Raw genomic sequence first — 22501 nt, 5'->3', positions numbered from 1 at the left:
CCAAAAGACAACCGATAGAGGTCCGTAATGGGCACCCAGTATGTTTGTAAACTGGGTTTTTCTATAATTTTGTGAAAATACTGAAATCGACCGTAAAAATACTTGTAAAGAATCGTTTTTCTTTTTCGCGTGCTTTATTTTGGTCAATAACAGTATATTTTTTTAATGTGACCTGTGTACATTTCAGTTTTTTTGATTGACAATAGGGGTTAGGTTACCCTTGCGGCCTTATTGAAACCGTAAGATATGAGTGTGCTCATCAGAACTAAGTTTCCAACATGTAAGAAGTATGGTTTTACATGTCTCCCGTAACAAAAAACAGGTAATTGATTCAATCTTCGCGTATTTTTCGCTGATGACCTATAAAAAGATGAATTTAGGGTTGAAACTTGTGCAGAATGTCATGTTTCAACTACTTGTCAGATTTAATTCAAACGCGAATTTTATTATAATTCGAGTTTAATAACTCAAATTAGAAGAGTCGTAACGTTGTGGTTAATGATAGCAATAATGTACATGGCGTTGATGCATTGTAACATTATTGAATGGCTGTTTTGCAGATTATTTTATTTCCAATGCTCTATCAACTATACGAAACAAAAATGTGGCAAGCTGAATGTTTATATTGAGTTTTCACAAAGATGCAAAGCCTGGAGGGAGCATGTGAGGAGGGTGAAGTGAGTATTCCACCACATAACTGTAAATAATCCTGTTTTATTAACCTGTGCTCTTCAGCATACTATAAAGAAAATTAAGACTAGTCGGTCCTCCTTGCCTCTGCTTCACCACCAGGAAACATCAGAAACTGTAGAAAATTGCACCACACCACAGAATTTCTGTATATTCACAAAATTCCTTGAATTACATAGGGAAGAATGTGCTAAAGACAACTGTGAGACTAGGACAGTAAGTTCTTCACCCTCTAGAAATCTTGTTACGTAACATTGTGTTGTTTTCAGGGCTTGAAGAAAAATTCACACATTTTAGAAAAACTTGTAGCGAGAGAAAGACTGAATACATTGATTCTAAACCTGTATCCTGGAAATAAAGGCTATTCCCTGGCTTTCAGAACCACTTCTCGAAGTAATCAACTTTTGGATGATACTGCCAACATGATTGAAACTAAACAGTGGCCTTATGAAGAGGACGAACTTCTTAGATACATAGATAATGAAGAACTTCCCCCTTACCTCATTGAAGTGTTGGAGACGCACTACAGTTTTCTCTTTTATAATGGTTGCATTATAGCTGAAGTCAGGGACTACCGTCAATCCTATCCAGATTCCAAGTGTGATATTCACCATGTTTTACTCAGGCCTACACTCAAGGTAATATCAAGAAATATACCAGTTTTGTAAAATATATTCTTAGTTTGTTAATCTGTTTAGTGAATTTTGACATATTTTTAGCAAAATTAATTTTCAGCTCAGTTTTTTTGTATGATAGCCTTGTATCTCCATACTGTGTGCTAAGTGGGTTTTATGAACTGTTAATTATCAAGTGTCCTAAAAAAGTTGCTGAAATTATACAGTATTTGGCGTTAAATTAGGTGTTCCAGGTGCCAACAAAATCCTTGATTACCAATAAAACATTGTTAATTTTTTTATGAAAAGGTGCTTCTGTGTCTCTATTCAGTTAATGCGTAGATTAAATAAAATATCACAACTTTATTGATCTGGTTGATTACTTCTTATTGGGCTCGCAGGGACCATTGGAATGACAAACATGAAGTTTTCATATCAATTAAGTCAATGAATGAGATGATAAAAAATTCAAACAAGCTTGTCCAAGAGCATCAAAAAATGTATTTTAACGACCCCATTTTTGCCGGAAATGAATACAACTTTCCTTTTTATTGTTTCTTTTATTAATTAATACAAAATTTATAGTCAAATGCATGTGCCGCATTTATTTACTGACATTTACTTCAATTATTTGTAAAAACATATTTCAATTCAAATTTATTACAGACTTTAATTGAACTAATTACTTTAATTTTCAATACATCTCAGTAAATCGTTGATCAAAATTTGTCTTCTAATATCCTTCAAACAACTGATGACGTCATGCCAAATTTTGCTACGTAAACATCATCTGCAGTGATGGGATTTTTGAAGTGTGGTTAATAAATAATCCATACTTATTTTTAACCTTATATACGCTAATTCCAACGTAATTTTGATAAACAGTAATATTGATTTAAAGGTTATATAACGTTAATTAAATTTTATTGATTCATACCAATTTGTTTGCCAATGACGTCATTCTAGAAAAATATAATTACATCTATCGAAAATTTACTTGAATCGCTTCAAAATTAAAAAAATAACGATAAAACAATGACTTTTAAGAAATTTTTTTGACTTGTTGGAATATTTCGTAAAATAGTACTTGTTTTTAAAATATTGAGATGTTCCAAAAAAAATCTTTTGGTTCACATTAAACACAATAAATCATAAATAGTTGTAATAAAAAACTGGTTGAAAGTTGTTTCGACAGAACTTCCCTCGCACCTAAAATACAGTGAAATATATCCAGCATTTTTGAGTTGAGTTTTTACCTTACAGAATTTTGTGATGACGTCATCAACATTTTTGCAAGGACACGTAGATCAACTTGGATTGGTGCAGTGTAAGACTAAAAATAACTATTGCATTACCACAATTTTCTGGGAAAATGGAGTGAACTCGTCCTGATTTAATCAATAAAATAAATTGACACATTCATTAATTTTTTAAGCCACCTGTGTAAGCCAAGTCTAAAAAATATTAATGCAATGATAAATCACAAGTAAAAACCCATAATATTTTGCACATTTCGGGTAGATTTAGGAATTTACTCGTTACTATAGAAGTTTATAATTTAACACCTTTAAATTTCACAAGTTTTTTTCAACATTAATAGGAGTAAAATCAGTTTTATCTTAACAAATACTAGGCCCGCCCACCCGCCCTCTCTTCTCCTAGAGGGTATGTCATTTGCCAAAATCAGTCTTATCTTACCAAGTACTAGCCCCGCCCACCCGCCCCCTATTTTCTCATAGGATATGTCATTTGCCAAAATAAGACTTATGTTAGCAATACTAGCCCCGCCTACCCGCCCTTTATTTTCTCAGAGGGTAGTACTTGTTTGTACTTGCTATGATAAGTCTTATTTTGGCAAATGACATATCCTCTGAGAAAGTAGGGGCGGGTGGGCGGGGCTAGCACTTGTTCAGATAAGACTGATTTTGGCAAACGCCATACCCTCTGAGAAAATAAGGGGCGCTTACTGAGATAAGACTGATTTTGCCGCTATTATGTAAAAACTTGTTAAATTTAAAAGGTGTTAAATTGCATATTTCCACAGTAACGGGTTAAATTGCTAAATCTGATTGGATATTTATTTTTTAACCAGTCAGTCATTAATTTTTCTGAGACACCCTGTATAAGCAAATTTAAAAAATATTAATTATATATTAAAAATAAATCACAAGTATAGACTCATCGTATTTTGCACACTTAAGATAGGATATATTCAGCAATATTTTGACGTGGCGTCATCATTTTTTTAGGGGGGATGAGCAGATACATTTTGATCAAACATTTACCATGCTTATGATAGCTTTAAAACATCCAAGATTTCAAAGGATTCAGTTTTGCAGTTCCTGATCAAATCAATAAAATAAATTCACGCATTCATTATTTTTTTGAGTCACCCTGTTTAAACAAATTTAAAGAATATGAATGCAGGGACAAATCACACACTGATCATATTTTGCATATTTTAGATAGGATTTATCCGGCAAAATTTTGACATGACGTCATCAATTTTTTGATTAAAAATTTAAATTTAATACATCTGCAAGATTTTAAAGCATTCAGTTTGGCAGATTCAAAATTAAATTGCAAAATGTTGTTTTATAATTTTGATTTTTTTTCCAAAAATCTGGACGGTTTGGGTAAAAACTCAACACGGAGTCATAGACTGTGTACCTTGTTATTTTATACAATTTAAAACCCATTTTCCATGTACAATTTTTTTATTTGACTCTTAAATCCTTACTCTCTGCATGACAGTAGAAATTTAAAAACACATCAACGAGTATAATTTTTATCACATAAGTATAATATAATCAAATTTTTAAATTAAAAAAGTCGCTTAAAATCCAATTAATATTTACTTGTTTCAGAAATGTTTGTAATTTGTTTTTAATTTAATTTTGCTCGTCTAAATAAGTTATTTTTATTTTAAACCCATACAATTATTTACATTTATTGCTTTTTAAGATAACTGCTTAATGTCTATGCAATAGGTGAAACTTTTAAATAAATTTGATTGCAGACAAAGTTTTCGAAATCAGTTTTTTTTAGTCAATGGTTTGTGATCACTAAATCAAAAACTAAAATGTCAAAGGGGATTAACTTTTAATTTTGCCCTATAACACGTAAAGAACGCCTGATTTTGACTTTTATTGACTTTGACAGCGTGTTCAAACCTTGTGTGAGAATAACAGTGTAATTCACGTGATTCTTAATAGCAATTAAAAAATAGTGACATATTTAATTATTACTGCTATTGTTTCAAGATTGAGTATTAATTTTTATCATAAAAAATGCAGATATGAACAGAACAAAATTTAAATAAAATGCCCATTTTTTCCCAGTGTATTTATCAAAATTTCTTAACTTTTTTTAACTGTTCTGGTTTTGAAGTTTTGAGGCTTGCTGGAAGCTTAATAAAAAATAAAATCTAGAACAATTAATTATTATACGTTTACCGAACAGATGGAATCGAAAAGGGCGTGATCTGTACGTGATCTTTGAAAACCCGAATATTATTGATTGAGAAATTTATAAATTTATAAATAATTTTTCAAACATCCCACTGAAATTTCTTCATACGTTCAATTTTAATGTTATTGTGTAAGCTTGGACGCTCACTTTGTAGGCACATGTAGCTCACGTGATCACTCCATCTATTCGGTAAACGAACAATACTTTATTCCTTGATTCCATGAGTTATAAATTTTCGTTGCAGTAAATAATGTGTATATTTTTTTGTTGTCAACAGAGTCTTCTTGCTGACATCAACAATCTGGTTGACGAAAAGGTAGATATGGGAACCGAGGAGCGGCAGCAATTAGAAAGCCAAATATTATTAGCAAACAAACCCACTCTATGCCTAGATCCGGATAATTCGATCAGTACGATGCAGTCGCGGATAAACCACAATCGGCAGATGTGGAACAGCCACAGATTTCGTAGGGCGGCGCGGAAATTCTCCCAAGTAACCGTGAACCGAAAACGAAAACTCGACCAGTTCACGCACAGGCCCGGCTTAGAGTTATACGACTTTTTGAGTAGAGCAAAGACGAAACCAAAGACTGGACATTCACTCGGTGTCAACAATAAAACGAAAAAGACTCAAGACGAGATCAAACCTATTCCCGTACCGAACTTGGACCCTCCACCGATCGGTCCTCCTTCGCAAGGCGTGTTCATCAACGAGTTCAAGACCTACCAGCGGCCCAAAGAGACCAGCGACTGCCTGCCGCAGCTGATCGAAGAGTACGTCCTCGAAACGAACATGCCCTCGAAGGAGAAGGGCAAGCAGAGGGTCTACCATATCAAGTTGTCCATTCTGCAAAGGCCGTCGAACTCGGAATATTTAGGGGAGCTTTACTTAGATAGGGACCACAAGAAGAACGAAAGGAACGGGGTAGCGTGTAGGTTTTCACTAGGATCTCGGGCGAACGCAAATAGGTACATCCACCAGTTCACGGAGATTTTCACCGAAAGCGGGCGGAAATCGGTCAGGATATGGTACGGATTGAGTCCGGGGTACAAGGAGAGGGTCGCCATGGCGCAAGCGCAAGCGCAGGTATGACTTTTCATTCCAAAATAGGCAACCAGAATTACCTTACAAGACTGATTAAATTAGTTGTGTTACTTATTCTGTGTAACTGACTTACCGGTGTTGCAGATACAAGCTCAGAATGCCGCTCAAACCAACTTGGCCCAGCAGCACTTGACGCAGTTGAGCCAGACGTTGCAGAACCAATCGTGTGTGACGTCGCCGTTGGTTAATGGGACTGTGGGTTCCCGGATTAGTTTAGTGCAACAAAATCAAAGTATTCAAAATACCTCAAGCGTACCGATCTTGGTAAATTTGAGCTTCGTGCGAGGCGCTTAAAATGAGTTTTGGTTTTTAGCAGAGCCATCTGCAGGGAAGTACGCAAGTAAAATCGACATCACAAATTTCTAATCAAGAACTAGAAATTAACGCTTTAGCCACCAAGTTAATGAATATGGGCCAGCAGTTTCAAGCGGCAGGTATGTGTGTTACTCAATTTTTGGTATATTTGCAATTTTTTCTTATTTTCTATTTGTTCCATATTTTTGATGGATTAGAGAAAGAATGAAGTGAATTTTAAGAGGTTTTGCGGAGTTCGAAGAAAGTGCCGAGTTTAAGTTGTTGAAATTTAAGTTCGTGATTGAATTTTTGTTTTGTTAATTTTCAAGTTGAGACGGTGGGTTTAAAATTGACGGTGCGGTCAGTATTTATGGTGTTATTTTGTAGTTACCATGTGACTTTATTGTGAAATATGTATTTAGTTTATTACCATGTTGTTACAGTGGAGTTTGTAACCTTTGACAAAGAAACGTTGACGAAATTTTTAGTTACCTTATTTAGAAATATCCAAATTTTATTCGCAACAGTAACGAACGGTATTTTTTAAGTACTTTTTAATGTTTACATAAACTAAACTGCATTATTTGAAGTTTGTGTTACCAACCGTCGTGTGCGAAATATGAAATTTCCCTAAAAGATGGTAACACTCTGTTTATCAGAATTCCTTGATGTTTACGTTTGTTAATAAAACCAAATCGGTAAACAGAGTAAATAAATTGGTTGTAATTAATAAATATAGCAAGTAAGTAAAAATTCCAATGTAATTTAAAAACCCCAAGTTTTGTGGTCATGACTGAAAATTTCTTCACTTTGACTAGCTCAACTAATCCTCTCAAGTATTGTTTTACTGAGTATTTATTCCGTTGATTAGTTTTTTGTTGTTGTACACGTACCAACAAATTTTCAAAAAAAAATTGACAGTTTACCAGATTATAAGGGCAACAACCTTGTGATGTGTGATCGAAAATAAAATGAATTAGAGTTGGCTGTGAGACCAGTTGTACAGATGGTACTGTTGGCTCCAAAAATTTTCCGTGCCGACTTGATGGACATTACTCCTAATGAATTAAATATTAAATACTAAAAAAATAAATACCCGCGGTATCTACAGATGATAACATACGACAATTTTTCGTTTCGACGATTATTTCAAAAAGAACCTTGAAGACTAAAATGAATAAATTATAACAATGTAGTACTTCCTGTGAATTTTGTATGGTGGACCTGGTTAGAGAAAAACACTTTGAAATTTTTTTTTTCATAGTTTTTAGTGCGAAATCAAATTAGGTATACTTGGGATTTCAAAAACCATTTGTCCAAGATTTTTTTTGTCGTCATGAAAGAACTTAAAAATTAAAATTATCGACTACAGGGAAAGCTCTTATTTAGTGGATTTTGATTCTTCGTTTCGTCTTGAATATTGTAACAAAGTAGTCACCAGTTGTGGTTAGAACCAGTGGCGGCTCGTAGTGTTATCTAGCGGAAGTATATAAGTATACATACAGGCTATCCCAGTTAAAACTCCGCGGTCTTATTTCTTGAGAACGGATAGAGATTTTGAAATTGTGTAAACGTCATTGTTTTTGGCTCGAAGGGGAACGCAGTGCACATATGCCGTCAACCCCTATTTTCTAATTACAAGGTATATTTTTATTAACGAATTTTGAGAGATCGTTAAATTGCAGTTACAATAAATATGCGACATCTTAAAAACAAGGAGTCAACTGAAAAAGTCATCAAGTTGTTTTTTGATAGAAGAAAACGTGGCTAAAAACGTATATGTTTTATAATGTTGTCCGAAAACAAAATTTAGGTAAAACAGAAAACACTTTTTTCTCACTATTCCTACATATTCAATTACATAATTTATAAATACCTACATGGATTCCCAAAAATAGCGATAGTATGTTCACTTTCGGTAAAGGCCGGCCACTGTTTTTAAATTCTAATCGTTTCTCAAAGTTTAAATTATTTTCAGCTTTGAGAAGTACTATTTCTTGAATTACCGATGGCATTTTGAGTTCGTAATTAACGCAATTTATCTTAAAAAACGTTTTTTATTAAATGGGTTCTTTTTTTGTTTTAAAACGTGTGTTTTTGGTGTTTTTTTTTGTTGTTATAAACATTTAGCAGTTTTAATTAAATAACCAATTAAAATATACTTTTTCCCCAAATTAGCAAGTATATTTGTTATTTAATAGAGTCAAGGTTTCCTTAAAAATCTCAAAAATTTTAAAATTTGCGATACTATCATCTTTGAGTTTAAATTTGAACTACTTGGAAAATCATTAAAAAATTCTTTACGTTAATTTGTCGTTCACTTACAAAAACAAGATATCGAAGTAGATAGATAAATCAACAAACGTGACAATTTAGCCACTGTGAATAGATTCATTCTAAACAAGATGCATCCAAAATTATCTTGAATAATGAAAGTCCAATCGATTTCAGGTACCCAACAAAAAATAGTAAATTAAAATATAGGGAAATTTAAAAAAAAAAATTAAAGGGCCATGTCTTCTAGATTTAGACAAAAGAATTTTTAAAACTTGTTTCTCGGTTCCGTTTTTTGAACACCTGTGTAGCACTCTATTCAAACTACTATATAGTAAAACATACTATAATAACTTCAAAAGTTTGAATACAGATTAGAATAAATAATTATTGTTGATATGTTTTATGGTACGGTTTTATTAGAAATAAATTTATTTGATCATTTGTGTACTATTCTAAAATTTCAAAATTTCTGTTCTTTGTAACAAAAACTAACACAGTCACATCAAACGTCTGAGAAAGGTAATTAAAAAAAATATTTAAAACAAAAAAAAATGTCTCATGTTTTAAAACAAAAAAAAATAATCTTTTTATAATAATTAAAACAAACTGCTTTTTATTCACTAAGTACTCAAAACGTCTCCGTCTACTGTGCGTGAGGTCAGTACTTGTAATTGACCCAACGAACCGCGTTGAGGATGGTTACCTTATTGTTGAGTTTTTTGTTCGTCGGGGTACAAAATTTTTGGATGCATTTTAATTTCTAATAAATGTGTTGATAAATCGTCATAGCAGGGTGGGTGGGCGGGGCTAGCAGCTGTTAAGATAAGACCGATTTTGGCAAATGAGATACCGTCTAAGAAACGAGCGGACGGGTGGGCGGGGCTAGTACCTGCTAAGATAAAACTGATTTTGGCAAATGACATACCCTCTAAGAAAAGGAGGACCCGGGGTGGGCTAGTTAGCATCATGCTTGCCCGCTACACCTTGGGTCGTGGGTTCGATTCCCGCCATGGCTCTGGGTGTAACGTGTATGTCCCGTTCCCCTGTAATTGGGCCTCAGTGCCTGTTGGGGGACGTAATTAATAAAATAAAATAAATAAAAAGAAGGCGGGTGGGCGGTACTAGTACCTCATGATACAATAAATACTAGGTATGATATTGCGCACGTACGGAGTGGGGGAGTGGCGTCACTCGGTGAGTAAACACAAGCATTTCGCGCGTATTCTGCGACGTTTTTCTGTCTTCCCCGTATTTTTAGAAGGTTTAGTGGCTACACGTTATGTTTTAATAATTTTATAAAGTCACAACGATGCGTTGTGCCGTTTTTGGGTGTAATAGCGATAAACGATCAAGACATTTTCAAAAAGACATACAATTTTATTCATTTCCAAGGGACAAGTATGGGTTATTACTTGTTGTCGTTCGGACTCTGTTATAGTAAAAAATGCTAGAGTGTGTTCACAGCATTTTAGTGAAGACGATTTCGGACGAAATTTGCAACACGAACTTCTGAATTATCTTCCTAAAAAAGGAAAAAAAAAAACAAAGTCTGGAGGTCAGCCAAGTTAGTTAAAGAAATTTGTTCTAGGGATGAAATCGCGAAATTAAATAGGTTATTTTACTTGAATATTGATATAAATCAAACAAATTCATTAAAAAAAAAAGTTCACAAAGAACATCTTATAGTACCCTTTTTTTAGCAATTATTTTATATTTTCATTTATTTTATAGCACTGAAACCAATGACGCAAGTGCTGCTTTGGAAGATAAAACAGAATCTGCAAGTAAATATGTTGGGTACATTGCACATTTATTGTATTTACGCAAGAAAAGTGCTTTTTTTGGAGAATTACTTTTATGTTTGCACGTTTTTTTTTTTTTTTGCATGATGTATATTTCTTTCTCAAGGGAAACGATTATTTGAAGACGTATATCCAATATTTAATTATGTTTTTTTACGTAGTACAAATACAGATCAAGATATACCGAGAGAAGATTCAGAAGCAAAAATTGCTTATCTTAAAAAACAAAACGACGAACTTGCAAAAGAAAATGAAGCTATGAAAACAATTCTCACTCCAAGAAAAATCATCGAAAAATTGTTAAGTAACATGTAGATTACAGTTCAATAGTACATTGTATTTATTTTTAGTTGTTACTTTTTCTTGTACTCAGTTTTTGAAAGTTTGGAACAGAATATCTAAAGTAGATTTCTATTAATTTCGGAGGCTTTCACGGTCGGAATCAATATATGATCGTTTTCCGGGTTGGAACCGTGAGCCCAAAAACTCAATTTACACGGTTCCAACCCGGAAAACGATCATGTATAGATTTCTATTTAAGATAATTATGTTCACGTTAAATGTGCATAATTACCATAACAACAAGTCTGTTCATGATTGATAATCAAATAAAAACCTAAAAAAGCAGCAAAAAATGAATAATTCTGCAGATCTTGGCATTTTCAAATAACCTGTGCGCTACTAACGGGAAAATAGCACTTTTTTTAAAATTATCTCCAATTAAAGCCGCACTTTTCTATTGAGTACACGAAAAATAATATTAAACGCGATATTTTAATTTGTTGCAAACAATAGAAATACGTATCAAACTCCGTTAAATTCGTTTTTACAATTTAATTCAGGTAATTCACGTAAATTTAGTTTTCAGGTTGTTTAATGCAGCATTATAATTATTATATTATAATATAGAGATTGTACAACACATTTTTTAAATACATAACGAATTATAACAATAAAAATCAAAAATATTAGCGATTCTTCGTGCTTTTATGTTGAAATTCCAATAGTTCTACTCACCGAGTGACGTTACTGCGCGAACTGGTTTCATTTTGAGCCGCACGAGTATCATACCTAGAGGATTATTATATCATGCTAGTACCTGCTAGAATAGGACCGGTTTTGGCAAATGACATATCCTCTAAAAAAAGAGAGCGCAGGTGGGTGGGGCTAGTACCTGTTAAGACTGATTCTGGCAAATGACATTCGCTAAGAAAAGAGAGGGTGGGTGGGCGGGGCTAGTACCTGCTCAGATAAGAGTGATTTTATACATTCTAACTGAAATGGTAATTAAACATGGTCATAGGTGAGAGAAATGTTAACTAACAGTTTTGTTACTAGTTATGATATAAATAATAAATAAATAGATTTATTATCCAACAGAATATAAACATTCCCTTTAGAGGACAACATGTAACTTTAAAATTAAATTGACAGTCCAGTGACACTAATCTACCATACAAAATAAAAGTCAAGATAAATAAAAAATCAACAATCCTAATACAGCTGCAATAATTTTTTTATACTAATTCTTATTTTATACTCTTTAATTCTCGTGCCTACTAAAGTTATGTAAAATTCTCTCTAATTCTTAACCTAAGACTATTCATATTACAGTTAAATATATGAAAAGAATTCGTACTCTCAGTTCTGCTTAAATTACAGAATATGACATACAGTCCTACAATATAACGTAGCAGCTGATCTGGAATTAAATCTAGGTACATAGAAGTTCATATCATTAAGTAACATACCGCAGTCAACGTAGTTATTTAGAATTTTATAGAAAACAATTATGGTTGCAGTTATGCGTGTATGTTGTGTAATGAATGTGTTGTTTAGTTGTTAAACGTAGAAAAAAAAAAACAATTTTAAAACCCTTGTAAGTCGACCAAAATGAGAGAAGGAATTTTTTTACTATTTTTCCCAGACTCGCCAGTTGATTGTTAAGAGCGTAGCGGAGAGTTAATCCGCTACTTTCCAAGCACCCGCTATATACGAAAACACAACTAATATATTTAAGTTCCACAAAAAAATTGGAGTGCTTTTTTCCGACCGCGGTGATAATAATAATACGTATATTTGCCCAAGACATACATATGTAACCCATTTACAGGAGAAAAGTGAATATAAAAATACAATCAAATTAATTACTACTCCTGAGCTTAATGATAGCACATAATTCGCCAGCTACGCAAAAAATGTATTTTAATGTTAAAAATATCAGTTTCACTTCCTAAATAATGGTTAATAACATGACAAATCTTAGGTATAGGTGCAAACTTCAATAAATCAGCATCATCAATTCTCTAGCTCGAATTGCTTTTACAAAATTTTATTCAATATTTCAGGACAATCAATGACATTATTTAACAATTTATGCATAAATGAGGCGATAGCTATATAGCTTCTGGTTTCTAAACGAACAACTGAAAATTCTTCTAATAAACAATTTGTTGAAATATTTCTCAATGGATAATAACTAAAGGCCTGACAACTATCTACCAAGTACGTAACAGTGGCGCGCGCGACAGAGAGGATGCCTTGGCGTAAACGTGTCGGACGGTCGGGAGCTTGCTACCCGATCCCACGATGGTCGATGTTTATTACTTGTATGAAGCCCTCAGTGTTTACGTCCACGTGCAGAGTGGTCATTTGGCAGGTCGTATTAGCTAGAAACGTCTTTTATAATTTTGAAGAATACGTTTAGTTTTGCAAACACGCGAGTATCAGGTCCCGCCACTGCACTCGATGTAGCTGACCGCATCGAGTGGTCGACACTACTGCGCGCGGAGAGTGCTACACAATAGCTGGGGGATTGCATTTGGTAGATAAGTGTCAGGACAGTGATAATAACCAAAACGTCTATAAAATGCAAATCTCAAAAATCGAACCTGCAAACGTTCGAAGATAAGAATATATTTAGCGTAGGATGGAGACCAGATTATGGTTGCATTCTCCAGTCTAGACATGGTCTAGACCTAATAAATGTATTGTACAATAACACAAGTGTGCTGCTGGAAAACATTCTCCCATTTCGTATTATACTCGTATATCTCATAGATTTTCTAGCCGCAATGGAAGTTTCATAATCAGGCACAAAAGAAAGTTTTCGATCAAATAACCTAGGTCCAAAATTTCCTTCACTATTATTAACGTTGCTTTTTCAAAATGGTGAGTACATAACCGGTTGCTAATTTCTAAAAAATAACATATTGCATTTTTTGTTTAGAGGTAAAAAGTTTTCATCACATTACCTATTTAAGTACTACATTTAAGTCTTCTTGCAAAGAATCACAATCTTTTTCACTAAAAATTATTTTATAAATTTTAAAATCATCAGCATATAAATGACTAGCCTTAATATCACAACACAGATCATTTAATATAAATATCGCAGTTCAGGATTTAAGTTATTATATTCATCGTACAGTTTACGACCTGACAAATATGACTCCATTAATTTAAGCATATCATTGGAAATGCCAAAACGATCCAAGTTATTAATTAATAAACTATGATCTACCTTGTCAAATGCTTTTAATATATCTGTATAATATCTACTTGTTTCCCTTTATCTAAAGCTTCCGAAATAAATGGTATAAACGTAAGCAAATTGCTGACGTGAATTTTCCCTCGAAAAATCCATGTTGAGCAGAGATAATAAAATGTTTTATATGATTAAATATGTAAAACAGCAAAATGTTTTCAAACAACTTACCAAAATGTGAAGTTAACATCACACCTCTATACTTAGTAATATTTGGCTTATCACCGCTTTTAAAAACTGGGCAATTTTTTTTTCCAAACTTCTGGGAAGACCGTAGATTTTAAAATGAAATTGAACAAGAACAGATGAGGACCAATCTTTAACTAGGAAACTAGGAATACCATCTGGATTTGCTTTTATTTTTTTTTATAGCTCTGCTTATATCTTTATCCGAAAATATGACTTAAATGCAAACAGTTGTTATTCAGTATAACATTCGACATATTGCCAGAATCCACACCCGTTGACCTATTACCCTGTGCGTAGATCGACTCGAAATATTTACAAAAAGCATTAACGATTTGTTGTGCGTCATCTATTGCAACGTCTTCATAATCCACAATAGAGTTGACATTTAAGAATTCGCACTACTAAAGTGGTAATGGGCGATCTAAACTTTTTTATTGTATTTCCTTGGTGCCAAATGATGTTTAAGGTTTCTGTGATCCCATTTTCAAGACCTTTTGCCTGTGACGTCAGTGAGTAAATGAATTTAGGGTATACCAGAGTAACCGAATAGATGATCAACCCTGACACTTGTTTTCTAACCAATAGGAACGGAGATCCCACACTTTTACTGCTGCATGTTTGGTGTTTGTTACGTATTTCTTTGTTTTATTCCTTGCCCAGGAGATTTGATTCTTATAAAATGTGTATAAATTGGATTGTGTGTTTTTAAAAATATTTCAGTCATAGTAGTAGTAGTAATAATAATTACCAACATTTGACAACCAGTTAAGAAAGTGAATAGAAAAAGGTAACTTAATTTATTTCATCGTTTCCTTTTCATAATTTTTAAAATAATTGTTTTTATTTAGCCAACGCTAAGCAACAACAACAGCAGCAGCAGCAGCAACAGAAGCTAACGTCAAACCGAAGCAATACCGCTATCATCAACCTCCTCAATAGCTCCCCAGCTAGCAATATAAACAGTGACGCCAGTGCAGCAGTGGTGAACGCAATAAACAACACTTCATTGTTACCGCAACAAGTTCAGACTATAAACCAAAAACTTCTAGCTCGTAAAATGACTCTCTCAAACGTTGCAAACGCGCGAGTGTTAAACCATAGCAATCTAATAGCCGTCAATAACAATCGAATGAACATTTCCGAACTGAATTCGCAATTGTCGCAACAACAGGGCCAAACGATAACATTGACTTCAGTGAACAGTGGCGGCAGTTACACAAACTACACAACAGTTCCCGTCAAACAGCAAGTCGTCAACCAGCAGATCATCGCCAACAGCACCAGCGACACCAGCAAGTCGGCGCTGTCGGCGCTCCTGGTGGGCACGCCCGCCGCCGACCGTCCCGACATCGTCGGCCCCAACACGAACTCCCTCCTCCTGGAGAAGCTGGCGGGCTCGTCGGGCACGAGTACCTCCAGCACGCAGAACTCCACCCACTTCATCCAGAGCCTCAAGTCCGGCCTGCAGTACATGGTGCAGTCGCCGCCCAAGGCCAACACGGTGGTGTCGCCGCTGTCGAGTCCGCCGCCGCAGAGCACGAACACGATCAACTTCGCCCAGCTCCAGAGCCTGTCGGGGCTGCAGAACGTGCAAGTGCAGCTGCCGGGGTTCGCGCAGCCGATCTCGCTGTCCTTGAACGTTTCGTCCACGGGGAACATCCAGGGACACCCGACGAGCTTGCTGGTCTCGCTGCCGGTGAGCACGTCGACGACGTCGGCGAACACGATCACGCAGACGGCGGGCAGTATGGGGAGCGGGGTGAACTCGATCGGGGTCGGGACCCCGACGGTGGTGCTGGCGAACGCAGGCAGTTCCAACATAGGTGAGTCTGGGTGTGGGCTTTTGTTGCTAGAGGTGCGTTAGATGTGTTTGTGGTTAACACTTCTAACAGTATTAATGTGGGGGTCTAGACGTGTTCGTTTTGTGTCGACTAGAAATCGTTCAAAAGTTCATGTTGAGGCTGTGTGACGGCTGATTTTAGTACCACTGGCTGGATTTTAAGGAATTTCTGGAAAGTTGTTTTTCAAAAAATTGCGTTAATATTTTCACAAATTTTTTCTTGACACAAATACTCACCGTTGACATGCTGTTTGTGATGGGCTAACATTTTTTCTTATCAATGATAATAATAATAAAATAACACGTTTGTAAATTAAAAAATTGATAGGTTATTTCGATAGAACTACAGACATAATAAATTCCGCTTCTTTGAAACATTATAAAATTTGATTTTGTCATGTTTGTTTTTTACATCTATAAATTAAAAACCAGTAGCGTAAAGAACAACTTCAAAAAATCGAACATCGAAAAACAGAAAATCAGAAAATTGAAAAACTGAAAGTTCGAAAATCGAAAAAATAGCTAAATCTTCCGAAAAGTCAAAAAATCGTAAACTGAAAAACCAAGATCTCGAGAAACAATAAAATCGAAAAGTAGAAAAAATAAAAAACCGCAAAACTGAAGAATGAAATTGAAAATTCGAGAAACCGAAAAGTAAAAAAATTGAAGTCGAAAAACTGAAGAATGTTGAAAATGCAAAATCGAAAATTTGAAAACTCAGAAGTCAAAAACTAGGAAGATTGAAAATTCGAGCATCGAAAATCGAAAACTCAAGAAATCAAAAAATCGAAAAGTAAAATAAATGAAAAATCTAAAAACTGAAAAATGGAAAAATTAAAAATCGAAAACTAAAAAAAGTAAAAATTCGAATATCGATAAATTGAAAAGTTTAAAAACTGAAGTACGTAGAAATGGAAAAATCGAAAATTTAAAGTCAAACATTGAAACTAGAGAAATTGAAAATTCGAGCATCGAAAACCGAAAATTTCAGTATCGAAAATAGAAAACTCGAAAAATTAAAAAATCGGAAAGTAAAATATAACATTGAAAAACCAAAAAATGGAAAAATTGAAAATCGAAAACTACAAAAAGTGAAAATTCGAATATCGAAAAAGTAAAAAAATTTAAATTTAAAAACTGAAGAATGGAAAAATTGAAATCCCGAAAATTAAAAAAATTAAAAATGAGAAATTTTAAAAATCGACAATTCGATTAAATCAAGTAGGTACTCGTATTAGAAAAAACGAAAATCCGAGAAATTGGAAAACTGAAAATTCGAAAATCTAAAAATTTAAAATCGAAAAATAAAAAATTCGAAAATCGTGATTTGGAAACTCGAACGAAAATCCGCGAATTGAAATATAGAAAAAACGAAATATGTATTGAAATTCTAAAAATCGAGAAATCATAATTAAAAAAATTCGAATACTGAAAAACCGAAAAATCGAAAATTTCAAACTTGAAATATCAAAACGCCGAATAATCGAAAAACCGAGAAATCGAAACATCCAAATTTTTCCCAAAGTTGAAAAATAGAGAACAAAAAATCGAGAAATGTAAAATTCGAACAATCGAAAATTTGAAATATGTACATACTAACAGAATAAAAAATCAACATCAAAAAATTGAAAAATCCCAAAACTCAAATATCGAAAAATTGATCAATCCATAAATCGAAAAACTGAAAAGTCTAAAAACTGAAGAATACAGAACTTGAAAAATCGAAAATTTGAAAAGTCAAAAGTCGAAAATAAGGAAGATTGAAAATTCGAATATCGAAAAATCGAAAAAGTAAAAAAAATGGAGAAGTCTAACAACTGAATAATGGAAAAATTGACATCCCGAAAATTCAAAAAATTAAAAATGAGAAATTTTAAAAATCGACAATTCAATGAATCAAATATTCGAAAAAATGAAAATCCAAGAAATTGGAAAACCGAAAATCCGAAAATCTAGAAATTTAAAATCAAAAATTCGAAAATCGTAATTTGGGACCTCGGACGAAAATCCACGAATCGAAATATAGAAAAAACGAAATATTGAAATTCTAAAAATCGAGAAATCAAAATTTAAAAAAATCGTATACTGAACAACCGAAAATTTGAAAAATTGAAAATCGAAATTTCAGAAGTTGCAAATCTGAAATATCACAAAGCCGAAAAATCAAAGAACTCAGAAATCGAAACAACCAAATTTTTTCCAATGTTGAGAAATCGAAAACAAAAAATCGAGAAATGTAAAATTCGAAAAATTGAAAAGTCTTAAAACTGAAGAATGAAGAAATTGAAAAATCGAAAATTTGAAAAGTTAAAAGTCGAAAACTGGAAAGATTGAAAATTCGAGTATCGAAAAGTAGAATACATAATTGAAAAATCGAAAAACTGCAAAATGGAAAAATTGAAAATCGAAAACTAAACGAAGCGAAAATTCGAATATCGAAAAATCGAAAAGTAAACATTGAAATATTGAGGAACGTAGAAATTGAAAAATCGAAAATTTAAAAAGTCAAAAATTGAAACCTAGAAAGAAGGAAAATCCAAGCATCGAAAATCGAAAATTCGAGCATTGGAAATTGAAAAACTGCCAAATGGAAAAATTAAAAATCGGAAACTACAGACAGTGAAAATGCGAATATCGAAAAATCGAGAAAGTAAAAAAATTGGGAAGTCTGAAAACTTAAGAATGGAAAAATTGAAATCCCGAAAATTCAAAAAATTAAACACATTTTGCGGTTTTCAAATTTTAAAAATTTGAAAACCGCAAAATTACAAAATCTAGAAATTTAAAATCGAAAAATCATGATTTGGAGCCTCAGACGAAAACCCACGAATCGAATTAAAAAAAATCGAATAGTGAAAAATCAAAAATTCGAAATTTCGAAAATTGCAAAAATCTAAGAACCGAGAAATCGAAACAACCAAATTTTTTCCAAAGTTGAGAAATGGAAAACAAAAAATCGAGAAATTGAAAAATGTAAAATTCGAAAAAATGAATATGTACTAACAAATTAAAAAATCGTAACATTGAAAAATTGAAAAATGTAAAATTTAAGAAATTAAAAAATGAATATATCAAAAATTGGAAAATCCCAAAACTCAAATATCGAAAAATTGATCAGTCCATAAATCGAAAAACTGAAGAATGGAAAAATTGAAAATCGAAAACTAAAAAAAGTGGAAATTCGAATATCGAAAAATCGAAAAGGAAAATAGTTGAAAAATCAAAAAACTGAAAAATGGAAAAAATAAAAATCGAAAACTACAAAAAGTGAAAATTCGAATAGGTAACGAAAAATTGAGAAGTCTGAAAATTGAAATCCCGAAAATTAAAAATGGGAAATTTTAAAAATCGACAATTCGATGAATCAAATATTTGAAAAAACGAAAATTCGAGAAACTGGAAAATCGAAAATCGTGATTTGGAAACCTGAACGAGAAGTTACGAATCATGATGTTGAAAAAACAAAATATGGAAATTCGAAAAATCCGGAAATCGAAATTTCGAAAATTGCTAATTTGAAATATCGAAAAGCCGAAGAGTCAAAAAATCGAAGAACCGAGAAATCGAAAGATCTAGGTTTTTGCAAAGTTGAGAAATCGAAAACATGAAAATTGAGAAATCGAAAAATTGAAATACTAACAAAATAAAAAATTGAAAAATGTAAAATTTAAAAAACGAAAAATTAAAAAATCCAAAAACCGAAGAATCAAAAAACGATAAATCGAAAACTCTAAAATTTAAGAAATTAAACAATTAAAATATAAAAGAATTGAAAAATCCCAAGACCAAATATCGAAAAATTGAAAAATCGAAGAATCGAATAACTGAAAAATTCTAAAACTGAAACATCAGAAAATTAAGATATCAAACAATTAAAAATCGAGAAATCGAAGTCGAGAGAAAATTGAAAATATGAAAATCGCAAAATCAACAAATTGAGAAGTCAAGAAGCCGAAACATCGAAAAAATGAGGAATCGAGAAATGGGAAGATCAAAATATCGATAAGTCGAGAAGAAAAATAAAAAAATAAATAAAAATCGAAAATTTAAAAACACCTAAAACTGTAATTTTAAAATTCCGAAAAATTGAAAAATCGTAAAACTGAAATGTAGGAAAATAGAACAATCAAAAGATAAAAAAATCAAAAAATAGAAAATTTGAAAAATCGAGAACCTGAAGAATCGAAAAATTGCAAAATCCCAAAAATGAAATATCGAAAAACTGAGAAATCGAAACTTGAAAAATCGAGATATCAAAACATCGAATAATTGAAAAAACGAGACATTGTACAATTTTGATTTTTTTCCAAAAATCTTGATGTCTAGGAGAAAAATTTAATACGGATTCATGTTACTTTTTAACATTTAAGTAACACTTATTTGACAAAGTTGTAAGATGATGCCATTCTTCATATTATGATAACATTAACACGTTTGCAAGATTTCAGAGCATTCGCTTGTGCACTTTGAAACTTAAATTGGAAAATGTTATACAATTTTAATTTTTTTTTTTTTTCAAAAATCTGGATGTCAAAAGTAAAAACTCAGGGATTCATAAACAACTGCAAGAGTATCTTATTTGATAAAATTAAATAATATTTAGTAATGGAAATTTTGGACGTCATCCTATTGTTGGTGTGAATGACTACCCAAATTTTGGTTAGCGTTTTATCATCTACGCGATAATCCTAATATTCATAAAATTTGACAACGATCGGTCCAGTAGTTTCGGATGTTATCTGTCTAATCCGGACAGACGGGAGTCAGATAGATAGAGAGAAACGGAGGACCTATTCTTTCGTATTCTAGGAGTCATGAAACGTCGAGAAAACATACAGTAGCTAGTCGTCCAATTACAAATTGGATTACAATACAAAGTAAAAATTGAAACATATCAGGTTAGCGTTTTCTCGGATAGAAAAGAATTAAATCCATAAACTTTACGACCCACACTCTAATTTCTACTCATCCTACTTTTATTCTGCCTTTTCGCCAAAGCGAATAGCAAAAATAGGGGAGAGAACCAACATTAAACATTCTAACTTAAGTATATCTAAACTCTCAAAGATGTCTATAAATCTAGGTGAATTGCTTTAACTAACAACTTTTCTTTTCCAAATATGTTGCATAACACTTGACTTTGTTAAAACTACTGAATCTAAAACGAACCTTGCCCTTGAGTCCCGCGATTTCGTAATTCTGGGTCGACTGTGAACATTTTTTCGAACACTATCGTGATTGAAGGGGCAAATAAAACTTTCCGGATTTTTGTAAAACCCAAAATATACAATATTTGCGAAGACAACTTTCCAGAAATATTCAGGCAGTACAGATGTGTCGTAAGTAAACTGCACTTGTTTGTTTTAAAATTAAATTTGTGTTTACAAGCTCACGCACTTTTGTTGCGCAGCACTTCAGTGCACTTTTTTTATTTTGTTGATGCGTTTTCTATTTACAGCAGATGCAAGTTCATCTACGTCTATAATCTAGGTTAAAATTAAAACGTAAAACACATCTCAACATAATTTTTGAGTGTTTTCGAAATAACGAAGCCATTTCATGTGCCCTTTTACATTTTACGAGCACTGCTAAGTCAACTGTCGTTGTATTTAATGAGTAATGGATACATTTGTCTTAAGATACTAGTGTAAAATTTTTGTTTGTCCCTATTATTCATTAAAAAATCTAATTATCAAGTATAGTTAGTGATTCGTGTTAGTAAATGAGCGTTTTTCTTTAAATTCAAGCCCAATTAGTCACGTCGGGAGTGAAGGGCTTAGCCCAACAGGGTATCCGGGCTCAGGGCGCCACGTCGGTGTCGTTATCTCAGGGCGGCCAATCGTATCAACTAGTGACCCCTTTACAGAGGCCAAGGATGCAACAAAATATCCAAAGAACACCAATAACCCTCAAGATGGCAACCCAGAACTCAAGTCAGTTGACAGATTTGCAATTAAATATCAATAGAAAGTGATTATTTTAACGTCAAGACATTCTAATGAATTAATTCAATTAATTAATGCATGCTTCATTCCTTGAAATTGGCTTTATTGCTGTCATAGTCCATTAAATTAAGTAATTTCTGTGATATTCTTTTTGAAACTTGAGAGTAAATTTTCTTAGATGCAGCAGTAACGCTGCCGTCAAACGCTTCACTAACAAGTCAACTACAAAAGCAAGCTCAGTTTCAACAGTATCAGCAACTCTGTCTGAACCAGCAGCAGAAGAACCTGCCGAACGTCGCGGGAAAAATTAGGAGAAGATCCAATACTTCTGATCCACAGTAATGTTCTATTTCTCTGTACATTATTTTATCGAACTAGTCTTTCCTGTTAACTTTGTTTTTATTTTTATACGTTTTAGTTTCGCTGAGTACTTCACTAACTAAACTGCCGAGCATAGAGTGTTGTAACCTTTTTAAATGCACTCGAGCCATTGTCAAAAATCAAACATCACATTAATTTATCCTTAATTTATAACCTGTTATAGTTCTTCCCACAATTTCTGTGATCAAAGCCAGTATTATTATTTATTTCGTGTTCGAAGGACGGCATGGAAAAATAAATAGTACTGGGGTTACTGTGTAATGTTTGAATTTTTATTTCAACTGCTTGAGTGTTATTTTTCGAAACAAAAGAGATATCGTTGATCTCATCTACTGCATTACATTGC

The 22501-nt window shown here is 33.0% G+C and overlaps 1 protein-coding gene across 3 annotated transcripts; it reads left to right on the top strand.

Moving 5' to 3' along the window:
- LOC135127336 (transcription factor SPT20 homolog) lies at nucleotides 1-22165 on the top strand. 3 transcript variants are annotated; one of them, XM_064053787.1, is made up of 10 exons: nucleotides 1-322; nucleotides 561-677; nucleotides 736-906; nucleotides 960-1328; nucleotides 5053-5862; nucleotides 5965-6144; nucleotides 6197-6314; nucleotides 14838-15812; nucleotides 21577-21762; nucleotides 21953-22165. In XM_064053787.1, the coding sequence occupies exons 2-10, from the start codon at nucleotides 642-644 to the stop codon at nucleotides 22114-22116; spliced, it is 3009 nt and encodes a 1002-aa protein (XP_063909857.1). In that variant the 5' UTR covers nucleotides 1-322; nucleotides 561-641; the 3' UTR covers nucleotides 22117-22165. The 3 variants fall into 3 exon arrangements, with proteins under 3 accessions (XP_063909857.1, XP_063909852.1, XP_063909863.1); XM_064053782.1 differs by having other exon boundaries at nucleotides 6194-6314; XM_064053793.1 differs by lacking the exon at nucleotides 21577-21762 and having other exon boundaries at nucleotides 6194-6314.
- Nucleotides 22166-22501: the final 336 nt, after the last annotated feature.

This window comes from Zophobas morio, unplaced genomic scaffold (assembly GCF_036711695.1).
Source record: "Zophobas morio isolate AGI-343-1 ecotype UQ-CSIRO unplaced genomic scaffold, CSIRO_AGI_Zmor_V1 ptg000002l, whole genome shotgun sequence".
NCBI lineage: Eukaryota > Metazoa > Arthropoda > Insecta > Coleoptera > Tenebrionidae > Zophobas > Zophobas morio.
The sequence above is the reverse complement of the archived record's forward strand: the minus strand, read 5'-3'. Positions and strand labels throughout refer to the sequence as shown.

Bases quoted from the DNA above. Each gene is read 5' to 3' on its own strand.
- LOC135127336 (XM_064053782.1), top strand. From the start codon at position 642: ATGCAAAGCCTGGAGGGAGCATGTGAGGAGGGTGAA. The intron at 678-735 runs GTGAGTATTCCA...TGTGCTCTTCAG, and splicing joins GAGCATGTGAGGAGGGTGAA to CATACTATAAAGAAAATTAA. The intron at 5,863-5,964 runs GTATGACTTTTC...CCGGTGTTGCAG, and splicing joins TGGCGCAAGCGCAAGCGCAG to ATACAAGCTCAGAATGCCGC.